The 19,373-nt window shown below is 40.3% G+C and overlaps 1 protein-coding gene and 1 long non-coding RNA gene across 3 annotated transcripts in view; both read right to left on the bottom strand.

Annotated features, from left to right (window-relative positions):
* PRKG1 (protein kinase cGMP-dependent 1) overlaps positions 1-19,373 on the bottom strand; it is a 526,334-nt gene that overhangs the window by 117,029 nt on the left and 389,932 nt on the right. For both annotated transcript variants that reach the window (XM_072869342.1, XM_072869341.1), the window contains exons 6-7: positions 14,911-14,988; positions 10,507-10,601 (exon numbers count right to left, since the gene is read on the bottom strand). In XM_072869342.1, the coding sequence (XP_072725443.1) occupies positions 10,507-10,601; positions 14,911-14,988 (173 nt within the window). The remainder of the gene's footprint in view (positions 1-10,506; positions 10,602-14,910; positions 14,989-19,373) is intronic.
* LOC140655200 (uncharacterized) lies at positions 4,743-6,708 on the bottom strand. The gene is made up of 3 exons (XR_012043707.1): positions 6,654-6,708; positions 5,351-5,379; positions 4,743-4,830 (listed from the first exon to the last, which is right to left on the bottom strand). It is a non-coding gene; the product is annotated as an uncharacterized lncRNA (long non-coding RNA).

The raw sequence follows: 19,373 nt of genomic DNA, 5'->3' as shown, positions 1-19,373 counted from the left end.
GTCCTCCAAATGAGAAAAGCAAACTGCAATCTCAGGTTTATACTCTTCTAAGTAAGCAAGAACTACCAGATCTGACCCCTGCAATAATTTCTATCACTAACCAGTTTCACTCATCCCGGTTCATACAAGAGGATACATCCCCCAAATTGTGCTATTTTAAAAACTTTATAATAAGAACATACACTTTTATATGAATAGTGCTCTAGCAGCTTTGTTATCTACTAAAAAGCAACAATATAATACCTCCGTGGTATTTCCTATGCATTACCTATTTCAGCAATAGGGTTTATTTCAAGCTCTGAAATAACGCTCAGGCAAAAAGACATCAGAAAAATTTTCAGAGACGTTCACTGCAGTAAGCGTAAGCAAATACATTCGTAACTATAAAGCCCCTGTAATTCTGCTTTCCTCCATCTGGCACAGTCTTGTTGCCCAACATTATATATATTTTAAACTCAGTGGGAGGAATATTGTGCTTGCTCTGTAGGACTGCGTCCTCAAAAGCAAATATACAGTTTTAGTTCCCAGGCTATGATTCAATTGTAAAAAAGCCAGAACTATTAATAAGCTGTGCTCTTATAAACTAATGATTATTATCTTTAAGACTCAAAACAACTTGATTATTTATTAACTACATTTGAGTCATGAAGTTGGCTCTGAGCATAACTTCCCTGTAGAAATTGGAGCAACTTTATTTACGTACTTTTTGTTAGAAGAAGGGTAGTAAAATTTTGAATTTACTGCTAATTGTTTCCTAATGGCTATTTTTCCCAAAAGAAGTTTTTCGTTTGAGACAGTAAATAACAGCCAGATATTTGGGTTTTTTCCTCTTAGACAATAAATAAAAAAGGGCCTATTTTGTGCACAAGCCTTCTATTAATATGATTGTCTATATTCCTGCAGTAACTGATGTATTTTCATGATTATGAATTTTATGTAAACAGGCTTGTGAAATGCAAAGTGGCTGCTCAAAATGCAGCACAAGGCAGGCAATTGATAAGGCACAAAATACGCCCAATTCTGGTGTTCACTGATCTTGCTTAACTACATAATAATTTGTTTTTCCTTCTTAACGTGGTGTTTACTGTCGTTTGACTGCAATGGGTTTTGTTCAGCATTTATAAAACAAAGCTGCATCTCATTTCCAAGTCAATTGCCCTGAAATTCAAGAAATTTGTAAGCAAGATATTTGACAATGGGGAAAATCAGGCAGCTGAAAATCCCTGATTCACCATCTCACTGCTTAACTCCAGCCCTACTCGAGCTTTTAAAGTGATCATCTAAACACAGACATTGAAAGAGCCTTTGCGGGCATGATTGCTTGCAATTGCTCTCCTTGCTGTATTACTTTGGTCCTAAAGAAACCCTTTGTCTATTCAAGCCTGGAAGAGTAGTTCTTGTGTAACTTGCCATGCAGAACAAATCTGAAAAGCTGCACGACTTTTTGGGAAGGTTCACCAACGCCTACTTTAAGATGTTACCAGCTTTCTATATCACCAGCACACAAATTAGTAAAAAACCTCAAATTATAGACTGAACAGCTGTTAGTCAAAATGCAGAATGATACGGCAGTTGGTTAGCTCTAGTTCCAAATATCTTTGTATAAAAAGTGTGGTTCTTGTTAAAGGAAAAGTAGGACAGAGTTCCAGAGATATGGAACTCAGAGAAATGACTAGCCAAGTCATTTAAGAAGCTAGAAACTAAACATAGTGAGGAAAAATTATTATTTGTCTTCATATTAAATAGCTTGCTGCCACATCTATATTCTCAGACAACAGACTCTTGAGCTCTCTGCAAATCAAGAAGTCAAGTGCACATCTGAGAACTTGGAGGCATCTCATAAGAGCAGCAGATGGCCCATCCAAAAAAACCCCCACATTAAAATCGGTATTTCTTCTCATCCTGCACACTTAAACTGAGGAACTAATTGCCACAGAAGGTCATGGATTTTAAAACCACTTGCACATGTTTGAAAAGTCAATCAACAACCCACCAAGGATTATAAATTATTAAAGCCATCAGCTCTGTTTCAGGACATTGTTCAGCAATTGATTCTGGTTGCTGTAAAAGATAGGACACCAGGCTAGATGGACCTTTGGTTTCACCTGGTGTGAGACAACAGGAGGCAACAACAGAAAGAGGAGGAGGTGGAGGAGGAAGCAAGAGGTAGAGACACAAGGAGGAGGAAGAGGACATAGGAGAAAACAGGAGAAGGAGACAACAGGAGGCAACAAAAGAAAGAGGAGGAGGTGGAGGAGGAAGCAAGAGGTAGAGACACAAGGAGGAGGAAGAGGACATAGGAGAAAACAGGAGAAGGAGACAACAAGAGGTAACAAGAGGCAAGGGGAGGAGGATGCAAAAAGAGGCAAGAGGAGGAGGAGGTGGCAACAGGAGGAGGAAAAACAGGAGGCAAGAGGAGGACACAGAAGGACACAGAAGGTAAAGGAGGAGGAGGCAAAAGGAGGGAACTGGAGGAGGAGGAGGCAACAGGAGGAGGAGAAAGCAGCAGGAGAAAACAGGAGGCAACAGCAAGAAAAAGGAAGAAGAGGAGAAGGAGGAGGACGAGGAGATGGCAACAGGAGGCAACAGCAGGAGGAGTAGGAGATGGCAACTGGAGGCAAGAGGAAGAGGAGAAGACAACAGGAGGCAAGAGCAGGAGGAAGAGGAGTAGGAGGAGTCTGAAGAAAAGGAGGAGGAACTCTATGAGGAGGAGACAGGAAAAGAGGAATGGGGGAAGAACACAGGAAGGTGAAAGATAAGAAAAAGAATGAAGATGAAAAAATCAATACAAAGTTTAGCAAAAGAATAAAAGAAATAAAAGCTGGAAGAAAAAGAGGAAGAGGAGGAGGAAAAGGAGAAAAAGGCACAGGAGAAGGAACAGGAGGAAGAAGAACAGGAAGACTGGGAGAAGTGGTTAGACACAGTGATCTTAAGAGTCTTTTCCAACCTAAATGATTCTATGATTCTGTATTTTTATTTAAGACAAGAAGAGTCAATAGTATCAATTCATTCTTGTTGGAAAAGCATAAGGTAACCTTCATCTCTGTAGTCACAACACAGCAGCCTCAGGCAGGATGCTTTCAGAGCCAACACATCTTGCTCTGTCCCTCTGGGTCCTTTCCCCCTCATTTCTTGATATACGGAGTGGCTGAAGTCGACACAGCTCCAAAAAACTCCAGATTTATTTTTGCTAGGTGACAAAAGCATAGCTACATTTTTGTGAGTTAGAGCATGCCTAACAACAACCGGGACGAATCTGCCAGCCCATTTTAAAAGACTTTGGATGAGTCCCTTAATTGGGAGCCTCTTCACTGCCAGGGAACTTCCCAGAGCATCAAGAGCTTTTGGCAACCACCTGAAGACGCTCGCCGGAAGCTCCTGCACAACCCAACGTAATATTGGCTTGTGTTTTATGAAGAAATAAAGGGTGAAAAATGTGTACTTGGAGAAAGTGAAGCAATTACATCAGCAATCAATATGTTCTCGCAATAATGTAATTAAACAAATCGCAAAGGCCCTGATGAAGATTTCATAATTTACTTTGCAACAGCAGTATCATAAAATATCTTCACCTGTGCTAGAGCGATGCCCTATCTAAGGGCTTTGAGACCAGAGACCAGAGGGCACCCAAACACCAGAAGCCAGCCTGGACAGGACAGGGAGACATTTTAGTAGCATTTAATTATTGCCACGGTGTGCCCTTAGGAGATCAATCAGACCAAAGGTCCACACGGCCACCTCTCCCGACCCAAGAGGGGGCCACAGGTCTGCTGGAAGAAAGCCAGCCCTGTGGGGAACCATATGGTGACACCATCTTTGTGTCACTTTGCTTCCTCGCTTCCACCTGTCCACGCTTTTGAGCTGTTACCCTCCAAAGCCTCTGGGAGGGTTTTGTTTCAGGGGTTTGCCAACAGCTTTTCCAAACCCTTTAAATCTTCTGGTGTTCCCTGTGTCTTGGGGTGATGGGTCAAAATCCATCAGCCATCAGGCCCCGCTCCCACCTCCCAGGTTTCACCTGACTTTATGGGCAGGGATCTACCCGGGGAGGGGAAGAGGATGGGAAATACAGCCATAATGGCTGAAATTCCTTTTAAGATCACCCAACACTTGTAATAAATGTAAAAAGTAGCTGACGTAATGGATGAAATAACTTCCAGCTGGTCCTTGGAGGCCGTGGGTCGCATCCATGGTCCACGAGCTATGCACAGAGTATGGCAGGTGTTGGGCAGGCGAAGGGCTACAAAACACCCTGGACTTAAAGAAAGCCCCCTTATTTAACAACAGGGGTGATAAAAAGTGCTTTCCAACTTGCTCCCTCCTATGAGCCAAAGTTAAAAGGGTCTTTTTTGGTTGTTTTTAGACTCATTCTCCTGCACAACAACATTGGCAGCACTGCTTCAATTTTATGATGACCACCATGGGTACATCTTCATCTCCATGGGGCTCCTGGCTGGAAAACTACATTATCCTGAACTGAATTTCTACCCTATGGGTGTTTTTTCTTTCTTTTTCTTCTTTTCCCTATTCCTAACTGGGCTGAAATGGCAATAGTGAATCTCTTTGCATCGTGACCCCTGGCATGACAGGTGAGCAAGGAACAGCTTCATGCCAAGGCCGTGAGCAAGAGAAATCACTGGAGGTGGGAACCTTCCATAATTCTCAGAGCCAGGACCACATAGCCCATTTTCCCATTCCTTTTCCATCACAGATCTCATTTGCTTTCTTACACTGTAATTTTGCTGGTCCCCAGACCCTTCCCCAATACTCTTTGGTGGTTGGATGCCTCTTTCCCAAGCACACTGATCGCAACAGAAGGACTAGTACTTCTCCCTGGAGAAACAGAAAATAAACTATATTATCCTATAGGATATATATATGTTTTATACATATATTTTTAGTATTTTTAAAATATATATCTTATAATGCCACCCTGAAATGAGACTCCTGTTTGCCACATATATACTTGTGTGACCGCCTCTATGTCATAGAGCAATAAACATTTCCAATCTTCCATCCCATTCTCTTCTCCCAAGAAAATTCAAGACAATTAGGTTAATAGGTCAGCAGATGGTAAGGTTTTAGTGGAAGCACGGTATTGTGAGGAAGTGCCCAATGAAGATGAAACACGACTCTTACGTTCACTAAGAAGTTCAGTCAAGGACATTGAAAAAGCTTTTTTAGACACAACTGTTCAGGCATAGTGAGGGCTGAGAGAAATGACAGGGTATTTAGTAAATTAAAACTCGTTAGATAAGTCCCAACAGGTGATTTGTAATAAGCAGAAATTGGTGCGTGTCAAATGAAAGGGACGAACAGGCAGTATTTGACAGCAAGGAATTGTGAAAAATACCCTGTTTTACTGCAAGAATGAAGATCAGTCTGAGAAGCAGCATCCATTTTACAAAAAAAAAAAAAAAAAAATTAAATTAAATTATAATAACATAAAATAAAAGCCACTCCAGCCTGCACTTTTCCTTTCCAGGACAGCCAAGGTGGCTGTGAAGTGTACGGGCACTGTGTGTGGGTCTTGCAGAATAGAAAATATTTGAAGATGCCAGCATGCAAATCCGTTTTACCATTTACCAAGTTAGCTATTTTCTAACTGCTGACAATCAGTCTCATTCTCCCCGCATTTGAACCGAGTAAATAAATCCCTGCAGTCCTTCAAAAGTTACTAGTGAGCAACAGGGGAAAAGAATTTCTGGGAAAAAAGAAATGAAACAGGTAAGAAATAAGAGAAAGGGCAAGAAAGAAGATAGCAGGGCAGCAAGGTGGGGCACTTAAACAGGTTTCCAGGTTTTGGCAATTAAGTTTTTAATGAAAAAACACATTTTTATGTTCTTATCTGGGAAAAGGAGTAATGTAAAGGTCAGTTTAGCAGTAGCTTCACTCCAACTACACAGAAGCAAACTCGGAATTAGAGCAGGGAGAAAAGGAGCATAAGCGGGACCCCAGCACCTCTTGCAGCATGTATAGAGATTTAATAGAAATTATTAATTCTGGAGTCTGACTCATAACCCTGGCTGCAGCAAGAGAAAACAACCATATATTAGAAAAAGAAACAAATCGATAGCATTGCCAATACTCTAATGTCCTATTTATTGATGTCTCATTCTCATCTCAGCCATCAGCTACTGGATGTTTTAAAAAGTTTTTGGGATTATATTCAGTTCCTACATTAATTTATGAATAAATAAAGCTCTGACATTGCCAGCCGCAATTCTGATTTAAAGAGGCACTAATATTTCCCTGTGCATTACTACTTTTTTCTGATGCCTGATGACAACATCCGCCACAGCAATTCACACAATTTTAAGTTAGAAATATGGAATAAAGTGTTTGGATGGTCAGCAAGGAAATTGTCTATTGACACTCCTACCCATACAGATATATACTGTTTTACTGCTCCTGTGAATTACCAGCGCACAAAACATACCCCAGGGATTTTGGGGAGTTAGAGGAGAGGTGGTTTCTGTGACATTTGGAAAATAACTACACAGAAGCCTCCAGAGGCAGAGATCTAAATGGGAAATAGTACAAATTTTCTTGAAAGGAAGATGTGTTGTTATGTCCCATGAGACAGGTACTACCATACTCATTTTCAAATCATCGTGAAGGTAACAAAAAATTTATATATAAAGCTGTTACAGTACCTCAAATATCACTATAATTGTCACCACAGCAGAGCACCTCCTGCATGACCCAAAGACCACAATTTCTTCTTCACCCTATGCACCACAAACATATTTTGAAAAAATAATAATAAACAAAAAAAATCTGTATTTTATTTTTTACAAATGAGAAGGACGAAAGGAGGACACCCTTTGGCCAGGGCTCTCTGCGCCAAGCAGGAGCTTCCTCTGGCGGTCCCATCCACGAGCCGACCTGCCATGACCCCAGAGGCAGGAAGGCTTCCCAAATTCCTTTTCCATAGGCCGTGCCCTGAAATAATTCATACCAGTTGCCAAGATGCCCTCATCTCCTCAAACTGGCTGTCACCCTGCTATGGTTCTGCTCGCAGTCAAATGAATATGTGTTTTGCATCACAAATACACGCCCACATGGATTTAGAAATCAACACAACTGAAGATGATAAACTCTAAGTGAGAAACAAATAATTTCATTATTTTCAAAGACGGCTGACATGGACAAACAAGCAAACTAAGCTGCTTTCAGAATAAAACTGTGTTTCCGTAACCCTGTTTTGCCTCACCAGTGTCCACCCCAGCCACGCTGAAGTAGCTGCCTCTTCTGGTAACTGCATTAAAAACACTCCTCTCAAAGACAACAGCCTTAAAACAAGCTGCCATTTTCATCCTACTATGAGGAAAACATCTTTGCTAAAACCGTTTAATATATTTGTGTAAGTTTAAACCAAAGCATAGCATCCATATTTCCATTACTTTTTTCAGTACAATGTACTCCCAGCATTTATATTTATACATAGATACATAAAATAGGTACACATACATTGTGGAGGCCAGGGCAAGCCCTGTCTCAGCTTCAACCTGGGCTACTCTCCAAAATTCTTCCTCTCTTGCCACTACCCAGGAGACTTGAGGCTGTCGAGTGTTTAGGGATCCCCTCTTTTAAAAGCCAACACGCTCGCCAGAAAATCCCAGCTATTGGATCTCAAGGGTTGGCCAGTTTGGTCAAAGTGTTATGAACCGATCTACAAATATTTCTTTCAAAATCCCTCTCCTGCTCACCCAGGTGGCCTCCATCATCGCCTCTCCAAAACATCAACCCTCTGCCATGTGCCACCGCTCTTTTGCCCCATGGTCTGGAGCTCCTCGTGGGTCCCAAAACTGGGTGAAACCCACAGCACCCGAAACGACAGCTCTATCTAAATACAATATATGATGTAATACATAATGTAACAGTAGGGAGGCAATGGCTCAAACTGATCCTCTTTTGAGTTGGCCTATGGGAAACCATTTCTAAAGGAGAAAGAGCCTTCTCTTATATTTCTAAAGATTTGCTTTTCTGTCCTCTTTTCTCTCCCCATCGTTCTCTGTAAGACTGTCCACCGCAGACTAACCCATGTTTTCCATCCAATGAGATGGATGGATGGCCGCTCCAAAAACATCATCTCTGGAAGAGGATGCAGTGTGGTCCAGACAGATGCTCTCGTGCAAAGATTCAGCTGTGGGACACCACCAAGGCAGCACACCCTAATTATTAGCTAGTTTTTGTATGTGAGCGATCAAGTTGCATTGAGTTATTTTCCTTTGTTTATTTGAATAAATTGTTACTTCCCTGTTGATAGAAATAATTGTTGTAAACAGCCTTATAAAATGTTTTCTTTCCAACTAAGAAAACATCACCAAAAAAATAACTGATTGTGAGTACACTGTAAATCATGTATTGCTATACTGTGAATTATACATCTGCTATCTGAGCCAATTAGCCAGAAAAGTAAGAGAACACTGTAACAGCTGGGCGCCTTGAGTGTTACTGTAAGATGATGTGGCTGATCATTTCACGACTTGTTTTGTTCCTGCTGGAATGCAATGGGATACTGTGAAATAACGCGTGCCATCTGGTGCAAGCACAAAAAAGAGAATAATGTATATCATCACCCGATGTCTATGTCAGTATTCTGTGAGAGACTAGAAAATATTTGTTATCTGTCCTCCTGCTGCACAGCACTACACTGAATGGACGCTGCAACAATTATTTTATATTGTCAGGAAGAAATGTCTTTTAGTTGTTACTACGTCCTACACATATGAAATCACAGCATGATTTAATAGCATGTAATTAAGTATTGCTAAGCAAGTTCCAGTAAAGTTTTGAAAAATTAGTCAAAGATTAAAAAGTAAAGAAAAGACACTAAAAATTCGATTTTGTCTTGAGCTCTCAGCCATAACTGTATTTTACAGTAGTAGAAACATCCTAAAGGTTTCCCAAGTTGCTGAACAGTGGTGTCTTACACAGTCCTGAAGGATACTAATTTATTAGCAATTTATCTGGATATGCTGGATGCTTTACATTACAGTATTTTCACACTATTCAATTTAAATCTAGCTACAGAACTACTGAGCTTATTAGCAAACTGGAGGTATGCCATCTCCCTAGCAAAAAAAAATGTCAGTATTATGCTTTCCTCATATGTTGAGGACATACTCTCAATTATTAAGTTTCCATTTAGTTTCAGAAGATCAAAGTTACTATGTATTGAATATTTAAATATATGCAGACAAGTATTTATTGTAAATTAACTAATCTCAGTCTGAGACAGTTAGCCAAAATACTGTATTTTAAATGCTGAGAAATTCTCATCATGGTGGTGCTGCATGTCACTAGAGCTGTTTAGGGATGCAAGGTAGGAAATCCCTTTTATTTCCCATATCAGCTCTTCTTCAAAAATTTGTTGTTTGGCACACTATCGCCTGCTCTCACTATTAGAGTGGATGCCACAATATATTTGGTGCTGTTTTAAAAACATACCAGGCTCTAAGAGTAAAGTTTCTGTGAGGCTCTGAACAAATAAAGAAAAAGTGTTTCTATCTTATGTGTTTGTGGGGGGAAATGCAAAATTATAGTTAATCTCCATTTTAGTATTAAAAAAGTAACTGAAATAAGGACATTTATTTAACAACCATATTATTTTATAATTAAGGTATAGATTTGCAGGGGCAAGACTCGAGTTTGGTGCTGGATACATCTCCCTGGCTGCCAAGAAATGACATTAAATTTGACCTTCAAATGTTCTGCTGCCTTCTTTTTGGAAGAAGGCTGATTTAGGAGGGATTGAACACATTATCACAGCATCAAAGAGAAGCCCAATAGCTCTTATGCACAGATAAGTACCCAGGATGGGATGACTATTTGTCCACTAGGATGAATGGGTGCCCCAAATTCCTGCCTAAAGCACGTGTTTTACTATTCCTATTCTTATTCCTCCCTATGGAAATAAAGCATATTTTTGTAATAATCACCTGTTGAATATGGATTTACAGTTTCTCTTCTTTTAGTTCATTCCCAAAGGAAAACGTTTATATAAAACAGGTCACCCACATACAATTCCCACCTCCACCAAAATCATATATACACAGTAAGATAATTTAAAAACCACCACCACTGCCCTGCCTTCAGCTGTCTACCCCATCAAATATATTGTATAATGTGTTGTATGTATTATATATGTATTGCATATGTATCCCCATAATGTATTGTACATTAAAAATACTCCGGAGTTGCAAAATGTCAAATATTTTGACCTTCAAATGCATGGTCAGGGAAGACAGTGCAAACAGAAACTATTTTCTGATGTCTACAAACCTGGGAAGATCTATATTTGGCCACTCAACTGCAGAACAAACCGTATTTCCCCATTAAGGTGCTGCCTCCTTGCAACATGCGACACCAAGTGACAATGCCCGACTCCAAAAGCATAAACCCACTCCCAGTTTCTTTCCAAACTGCAAGAGCCCTCTGAAGGCTGCAAAAGTCCTTGAAAAACTATCTCAACGTAAGAGCTACATCATAAGGAGCACTTACCCTTGAAGGGCTTTTTCTCCAAACCAATCTCCCTTCCCTAGAGTACGGAGAAAGACCGGATCTTCACTGGGGGAGTCTTCACGAGTAACATTTACCTGTTGAAAAGCCAAACCCCCCCCACATTTAGAAAACGTTTAATTAACAAATAAAACCTGTTTGTTCAGAGAGGGATTTGTCATCTCCTGGACCTCTCAGGAAAAGCTCTGATCTGTATCTCCTCTGGGAACCATGTAATTCTCCAGAGTCCTGCACTCTTCCAACAGCATCACCAACCAACCATCCAAGAAAATGAGCAGTTATTTTCCACTAAGGTACCTACTACTCTTGCAAAAATGCAATACTTATGGTTTTTTGGAGGTTTTAACTCTAAACATGGAGTTGGCTGCACAAGCACAGTCATTGCCTTTATGGAGTCAGCAGCAGAAACAGGTTCCAAATATTTTCTGCGTATCAGACAGACACATGCCATAGGCTTCTGTTAGCTTTGTTCCACATGATTTCTTGCATTGCTTAGTTCACTTAAGGGAAAGGAATAACAAAAATAATCCAAATTTAGACATAATTGCAATGAAACAGTTTGGAGCATTACAGGATGAAAGATGTCTCCTCTCCTTTTTACTCTCTCTCAAGTTCAGGGAGGGGATAACTAGCTGGAGCAAAAATCAAGTATTTTCACTGAAGTTTAAAGGAATATACCATCTTATTTTTTAATTTTTTTTTTTTTTTTGCAGTGAAAGAGAAAAGCAGTTACTGCTGATAGAAAGCAGACTTTCTACTCACTGTAAAACCATGGTTAGTATAACCTAGTGTAAGCCTAAATTGAAGAAGATGGCACTGCAATAACAGGAAGATGACTTCACATCTGTGAGTGATGATTTCCTATCTCTGGGGGGTCCTTTTTATTTTCTGAAATTATTTCAGAAGAAAAACAGTAATTGATCATCTGAACACCCTTGGCTCTGGTTTCCCATGCCAGTATGGGATATAAATCCCAGCTGCCATGTAATGACAAAGCCCCTGACATCTCGCTGCGTGCTAAGGATGGCATGACATACCAAGGATGCAAAGGGCTCCATGAAAGGTGAATGTTCTTGATGTAATGGCCCTCTATGGGAAATATTTCTTCCTTTTCAGCTGTTATCAGAGGTAACTCATACCTCTTATGGTATGAGAAGGCAGGTGAAATACAACCCCCTGCTAGCAGTGCATGGTGGGGATCACCTCTCCCAACGTTAACCATCTATAAATCTAGTTGTCCAGTCTCTGTCTATGGTCAGTGGAGAGGGACAGGCATTTCCAAAGCCTGAGTTGTTCAAAATTTAATTGGGATGAGGTACCTTGCACACATGGGAAAATCTCTCATCTGCTTCTTTTGAGGCTGTTTAGCTTTAGTCAGAGCTTTTGCATATGAAAATTCACAAAGCCAAAATCTGGGATGTCAGATACATCCTTTCAGATTTAGAGACATTCCAGTTTAATTTCACTATTCAATTTACAATTGTGGCCCACACCTTCTTCCATCTCTTTTATGGATGGTAAAACCAGTGGGTTTGAGTCATTAATGAGCGATCAGTCTACACCACACTACATTTAACATCTGCAGTGACTCATCGAAGATCAAATGAGGGTAGGGAACACATAATGGATGAGCCAGAAGGATTTGTAGCTGATGAAAAAGATCTTGGACAAACAAAGGGAACTTTAATACATATTAAAGCTCTTTCTCCACAACCTCCACTGATCCTAAGCAATGAGTGCTAAGGGATTACGGGAGGGTGATAATCTACATGGTTCAAAGCGATGAGCCATTTGAATAGCCACAACACCAGTGAAGAACCCGCAAAATCCAGCATTAAATTGGTGCCATGCCATGGCTTTTAAAGGGAAAATGGTGTACAATGGCACAGCATGGCACACGCTGTCTCTGGGTAAAGGCAAGGTACAGAGCAGGCATGGAGCAGCAGCATTTAGCAAGCAGAAGGGACCAAGCTGTCTTTATCTGACGTATTATTCAACAGATTTCTGCATGCAGGGTGTTTTGAACACACTTCTGATTTCTATTCACTTGGACTCGAGGAAACACGCAATAATAAATAAACTAAATGAGCTCAGGAGTGGAATCAAGTGTGATGGATGGAGTTGAGAGAGAAAAAGGGGAAAAGTTTTTTGCTCCTAAAAGAAAATTCCATGGAGCATGGGCTGAAAGAAAACAGAGCAGAAGTCTTTCTAAGCATTTCTGAGAGAAGCGCTGGGCTCAGAAATGTAAAAAATCTTCTCTGTTCACTTGACTGTCACTACAGACGCTCTGACATAAAAGGCAAGGCAGAGTTTTTATTAAAAGTAGCTTTCACCGATAATACTCATGCAATGCTGCTGAATGCAGAAAGTACATGTGAGGTCCCAGGTATATGAGCTGCAGCCAGCATTTTTTCTGGCTTATTAAGCTGCCTGGGTCAGGTTTTAGCATGGGACATGGGACATTATGTGCCCCTGCTTCAGAAAGTCCCAGGCAGCATACATTGACTTGTTAATTCTGGATTTCATTGCTATTTATGCCATGTTTCGCTGCTAAGGCTCTACTCCTCCTGTCCTGGGCTGTATCCTTAGCATGGGTTAGTTCTTACATCCACTGTGTAGCTCTTATGTCCCAATACAGGCATTAAAATTAAACACTCTCCAACTCCATCCATCTTCTATCAATCACTGATATGTCTTTTACAAATCAGGAAGCTTAGAAGAGAAAACTGGGCAGAATTTAACTGTCCCTGTGGGAATTTCTGTCAAGCCATAAGGATCCAGCTGAGGGTCTGGGAATATCTCAACAAGCCCATGTGCATTGTTTTATTTTAGCTCCCTTTTTCTGGCCATCAGCTGTCACAGTAAGATAAACTAACAAAGGCCAGGGATAAAGCCAAGAAGCATCTCAAGCAGGACTACAGGGCTCTAGAGCAATGGCCAAGAGCATGGGTGGTTTTCTCCTCCATCCTGCAGGTGAGGTGTAAGGGCTTGAGGAGGTGCAGGTCAACAACTGGTTGCCCAGCTGGTGTCAGCAACAGGGATTTGGTTTTTACAACCAAGGGTCTCTCTTTGGAGATCAAGGACTGCTAGGAAGGGATGGGATCCACCTGACCAAGTGGGGCAAAAGCATCATTGCCAACAGGCTGGCCAACATGGCAAGGAGGGCTTCAATCAATGAGGGAGGGAGGTGCACCCTCCCATTATTTTTGCCCATTAAAAGAGGGCAAAGAAAAAAAGGATTTGAAGCATGCATCGTGGTTGTCCTTATTCTGGGAGAAGAAGAAATATTACTTCTGAGTGGAGGGAAGCGAAAGGGCATGAGGGAATACCATCAAACTTGGCTTTCTGCAGTCCATGATTATCTTCATTTCAGAAATTTGTCCATGACTATCTTATTCATCTGAAAAAGACCATTTTTTTCTTCTGATGAAGATTGGCTCCCAGAGATAGAGAGTGGAATATGACGGTGAAAATCTAGTTTTAGTACCCGAGAGCTGACAGCTGCCTCGGGAAACAACCCAATGGCGGGTACAACACCCACACTCTTCCTCTACAGATGCCATGGGGGGTTTGCTACCCTTAATTACGCGAAGCCAACGTTAATAAGTGCCTTGGTATAAACATCAGATCCACAAACCAGGAGGCTGGAGTTGGCCTACTTTCAAGCATATTTATCCATTTGTGTTTACTTTCAATATATCACATCTCATCTGCAGTGGGAAATCACTGTGTATTCCCTTGAATATCTTCATCCTGCTATGCGGAAAGAAGCCAAATGTTTCTCAAGTGTAATACTATTAGGCCAGCTAAAAAAATAATTAAAAAATTGAATGGAAGGAAAAAACTCTTATCTATAAAGTCCCATCAGGATTTTATGGGAAAAGAGGTCAAAAAGCATATTTTCCCTGTGAGCAGTGGAACAGAAACTTAGACCTTTTTTCTTCCCCAAGGAGAGAGTTCAGACTTCTCTGGCTTCCTATTATTTAATTTGGAGAAGCTGAGAAGTGATAGCCATGGGAATGAAGTCTGGAAGTCAGCCTTGTAAGAGGGATACTTAGCAAAGAAAACGTTGAGTATTGTAGGGTATACCGTTAAAAAAAAAATTGAGCTTTTTGGTCATTTACCAAGAGACTCAACAACTGTTTTCAACCCCAAAGTGTTCACTGTGAGCACATGTGTAAAACAGCATGAGATCTATTCTTTCTCCTTCAGGCCACTCTTCCCTCCTGATACAGCACCAAGAAGTTTTAATTAAATGTCAAGTGTTGCAACATTTGTGCCTTGGGGAGGGGAGAGAAGAAAGCATTGGCTGGCACTGAATTTCGGGAGCACACCGCCACCATCATTGCCATCGTCCCACTTGCCTGTGAAAAGGTGTCAACTTACCTTTCCTTTGCTGATTATAAAGAAAGTGTCCCCTCGAGCACCTTGTCGTATAATATACTCTCCGCTTTCATAATGCGTCTGTAAAAAAAATAAAATTAACATGAACAAACAGAATCAGAGACTGTTTTTCAGCAGATAGTTTGGCAGTTTTGCAAGATAATGCTTACGGAAACATACCCCTGGACCAATTTTATCCCAGTCTGACACTGGCCATGATTTAAAAATTGTCCTGTGTCAGGGAATATAATAATTAAAATTGAACCATTTATGGCTTGCCAATTTTTCTTCTTACTGTGCTAGTGCCAGCTTTTGCTCAGATGAATTATCCTCACGGCCTAAATCCATTTATACTAAGTAAACCAGACAGAGGAATTTTCAACAGAGAATACAGTACATAAACTAAACTGCAATAATATGTCTGTTGTAAAAATAGTTCTTTCCCTTTTTTTTGTTCATTTTGGTATTTTTCAGCTTTGCTAGCAAGGGCTTTATTCAACAAATGATTTTTGCTGTTCTCCTGTTATTACAGTAGTTTAATCCATCTTTTTTTGCCTTGTTTTGTGGAATATTCCTTGCTAAATTTATGTCACAGCTTATCAACACTTGCATCTAAACTTCATAGGATAGCTTCATCCTTTGTATTACCCCATCAAAACCAATATGCATTTATATATCACCAAGAAAAAAAAAAAGCTGATATGTTCTAAATAAAGACTCTAAATTTGTATTTAGTCCCCCCAAACCCTGGCATTTTCTTCAGAGATGCTCTATCCCCTGCAAATTCAACAAACATCAGTTCAATAGCAAGCAGAGGCAGGAGAATGCTAAGAGCTTCCCACCCAACACCTTTACCTACATCTTGTACTGGACAAATGACAGCTGCTTTTTTTTTTAATCAAGCCCCCAGCAAAGAGCTGCAGGCGTCAGATCTGCTGTGCCCCAGCACCAATTTGTGACAAAACTTCCCCCAAAATGCCCCTGCACTCTGGCTCAGGTGTTGTTTGAAGCTACACTAAAGCACAAAGCCCCAGAAAAGACTGCCAGATCTTTTAATCCCAAAGTATGTATAAACAACCGCAAGGATGGATTTGAGCTAAAACAGAGGAATTAATCAGAATCCTACAATTTGGATAAGCTTGAGATGTTTTCTTTCAAGGGTATTTTATTGACCTGTGTTTATTTATCTTTACACTCAACCTTTTTGGTGCCACTTACAGACTGATAACAGGCTGCAACATGAAAATAAATAGGTAAAGGTTCATGTAGATGTATCTGCTACATCTGAGAAAAAACAACTCCTTGTTTTGGGAGCACTGGGCATATGGGGGTATTAATGAAAACTAATTGTCCTAGGAAAAAGAAAAAATATCTAAGTGAACTATAATATGGAAATAATTAGGTTAGTTCTTTAAAATACATATAGTTACGCTGTGGGTGCTTATACCATCCTAAAAAAAAATTCGGGTAAATAAAATCAGAACATCAAAGCAGTATGTTAGTAATTAATACTCTTCAGACTCTCCAGAAGATTAATAAATTAAAGTACTCTATCAGAATCAGAAATACCAAATATTATCATGTCAGCATTCAGAAAAGGGACCAGAGAAGGTGGGTCAGGAAGACTTAATTTGTGGGTTGCCCTGATCCTGAATGGACTCTGACAGATCTAAAAACCGCAGCGTTTTTCCTATTTCCATGTGCCAGAGTGGGAAGTGGAAAAAAGCCTGGAGGAGACCATGGACACAAACTCACAGAGTTTTACTTCTTATGTGGGGTGTTTCCAGATAGCAGATTTTGAGGATGCACATTTTTGAGCATCCAGGTTGAGACTCCCTGAAAGGGCCTGATTTTATAAGGTGTTGGGACCAAACCCTCTCAAGTGGAATCTTGTAGGCACCCAAAACTCTAATGATTGAAAATACTGGTCAAAAGGTTTCCAATTTTACGGCCAGCCTTATATTCATTAGACATATTAAACTGCTACCGCTTATATGACTTTTGTGCAATTGTCAGCTGATACTGCCTTACAGCTGACTCTCAACTTCTGGCCAAATAACACATTCAACATGTCAAAACTTTCTTCCTAAAAGGCCATTTCTTGGTCTTAGTCACCAGTTACAACTGCACCAATCACTTAGCACTGAGACTCACAGTCCTGCTGCCATATCTGATTCCCACCCATGAGTCCTCCCAACCTTCCTACCCATGAGTCCTCCCAACCTTCCCATGCAGGCTTCCACACAGGGAATGGAAGGAGAACAAATTTGAGCTCTTAAGGATCTGAAGTTGCCTCTTACTTTAGCATCTCTTGCCTACTGTATATTTTTTTTTCCTGGACTCTAATCTCATGCAAAATACTGCAAGTCCTTCCAACATCCAAATCATATTCCTCCAGTCCTTCTTTGAGTGCCCAATCATGCAGAGCTTTCATTTCGCTTGACCTCCTCCTCCTCCTCCTCAGCACCTCTCTCCATGCCCTTCCTGTGGTACACATCTTCATCTTTATGTATTTCAGCCCATTTCTTTCACAGCTAATTCCACCTGGCCTTACTGCAATTCTTGCTTGAATCAACCTGTCCTTCCCCATCCTCTAACAATGCTCTTCCTCTTAAACCCTCCTTTTCTAACACAAATCAACTCATCTGTGTGCTTTGCCTTTCTAACCGAATTATTTCTGTCCATTTAGACTGAAAGCACTGTGCAAAGCAGGCAAAGTGCATAAATGCTCACATACAACACATGCAAATAAAAATAATTACAAGCCTCTTGCTTTTAGCTGGCCACGTATAAGGTAGCAATACATTCTCAGGTACATATGGTACCATTATACAAAGTCACCTGAAGAAGCGCTTTGGCAAATGTTGTACATATTCATGGCATAGCTGATTCATATTTTAGCAACACAAGCTCCATTTCATCTAGAGAAAACCAGTCCAAGAACAATATGAGGAAAATCAACAATTCCTACAGCTTTACAATGCTGTGGTGTCACACGCAAAGGAATAATATTTGAATTAAAATTACAAAAAAGTAAAGCACTAAAGCAAGTGTGTTCAGTGTGTCTTTACTAGCTTTAGACTGACCCCACCACTTCTTCTGGACTTGCATTTGCAAGGTTAAATTCAATGTCTGAGCCCTTGCAAGCTGTTGGAACCCAGACTCTGTTGAAAGGACTCTGTCTGACAGAGAGAACAATTTGTTGGCATCTTAAATTCTAGCTTCAAACCCCTGTATATAATGGTCAAAGAATTTCCAGAATGCCTTTAAAATAGGTAATAAATATTTCTATCCCACCTTTGCAGTCACAAATGAATAAAAAAAATTATGCAACTAGTGTAACACCCCAGATTTCGGCTTAGAACTTGAATCTTTTTGTTTTTAGACTTTTCTCCCAAGAGAAAAGGACTCTGGACAGAACACTGTATTTTCAGAGGCAATACCAATGTTCAGTGGTGAAAGCTAATTTAATATCTCAGATAGATTTCACTGAAACCTAAGCATCACATAGGTTTTGAGCATACTTCTTAAGACATAGCTCCTTCAGGCCACAACAAAATTAAAGCAAAACACAGAAATTAATTCCTAGCTGGAAGAGTTGACCAGGCTATATTAACTATTCTTACATTTTCTTCTCTTCAGCAGAAAACCGGAGCTGAAATCCAGCGTAAAAATGGAACAGAGAAAACCTGAATAGAAACGCAGGCTGCAGAAATACAGCTGTACGACCTGCCAAGGTCGAGATAACCAGGCAGAAAAGCTAATAGTTACAAGGGTCTTGTGTGTTGAGGGAGAAAAAAAAGGTTCTAAGCTAAGGCGTTGAGGTCCCAGTTTGGCATCAAAGTCTGAGAAAGCTGGTGCTCAAGAAAACAGCAATAAAGCTGAGAAATTAGTGCTGGGAACACTCATATACCAGCAAGCCACAAATGTATATTTTATAAGCTTTGGCAAATGGGGATAAAGGCTCAGCTTCAATGAATTATAAATGCTACAAAACTTAGAGCATTTGTCATGCTAACTAGACTGTTGTTTTATAAAGTAACACTGGGCCCTTAAGGTACTTCTCTACAGAGTGAGAGCTGCTTTATCACCTCTTGAATAAACCCCCGCCCCTCTAGTACCCCGTTTTCCTATATAATAAAAAATTTTCCCAGTCTAAACCAGTAAGGGGTTGTATCCTTACAAATGCAGGGATGCCCATGGGGATGCAGAGTGCAAGCCAAGCTTGCAACCCAAATGCTCATGTGTTTATCAGAGGATAGTTAAGTGCTCCAATAAGAGGTTTCTTCCAAAGAAAATAAGTGATAAAATAAAAATAAGTGATTAAAAAGAAAAGTGCCTTGGTTTTTCTTTTTTGGCACATGCAACACATCCGAAATTAAAGATTGAAGGTTTCCTTAAAAATAAACTTTTAATTCTTCCATTAATATTCATGGCTTTGATTTCAGTATCTGTCCTATACATGG

This window comes from Ciconia boyciana, chromosome 8, assembly GCF_034638445.1.
Source record: "Ciconia boyciana chromosome 8, ASM3463844v1, whole genome shotgun sequence".
NCBI classification, from domain to species: domain Eukaryota; kingdom Metazoa; phylum Chordata; class Aves; order Ciconiiformes; family Ciconiidae; genus Ciconia; species Ciconia boyciana.
The sequence above is the reverse complement of the archived record's forward strand: the minus strand, read 5'-3'. Positions and strand labels throughout refer to the sequence as shown.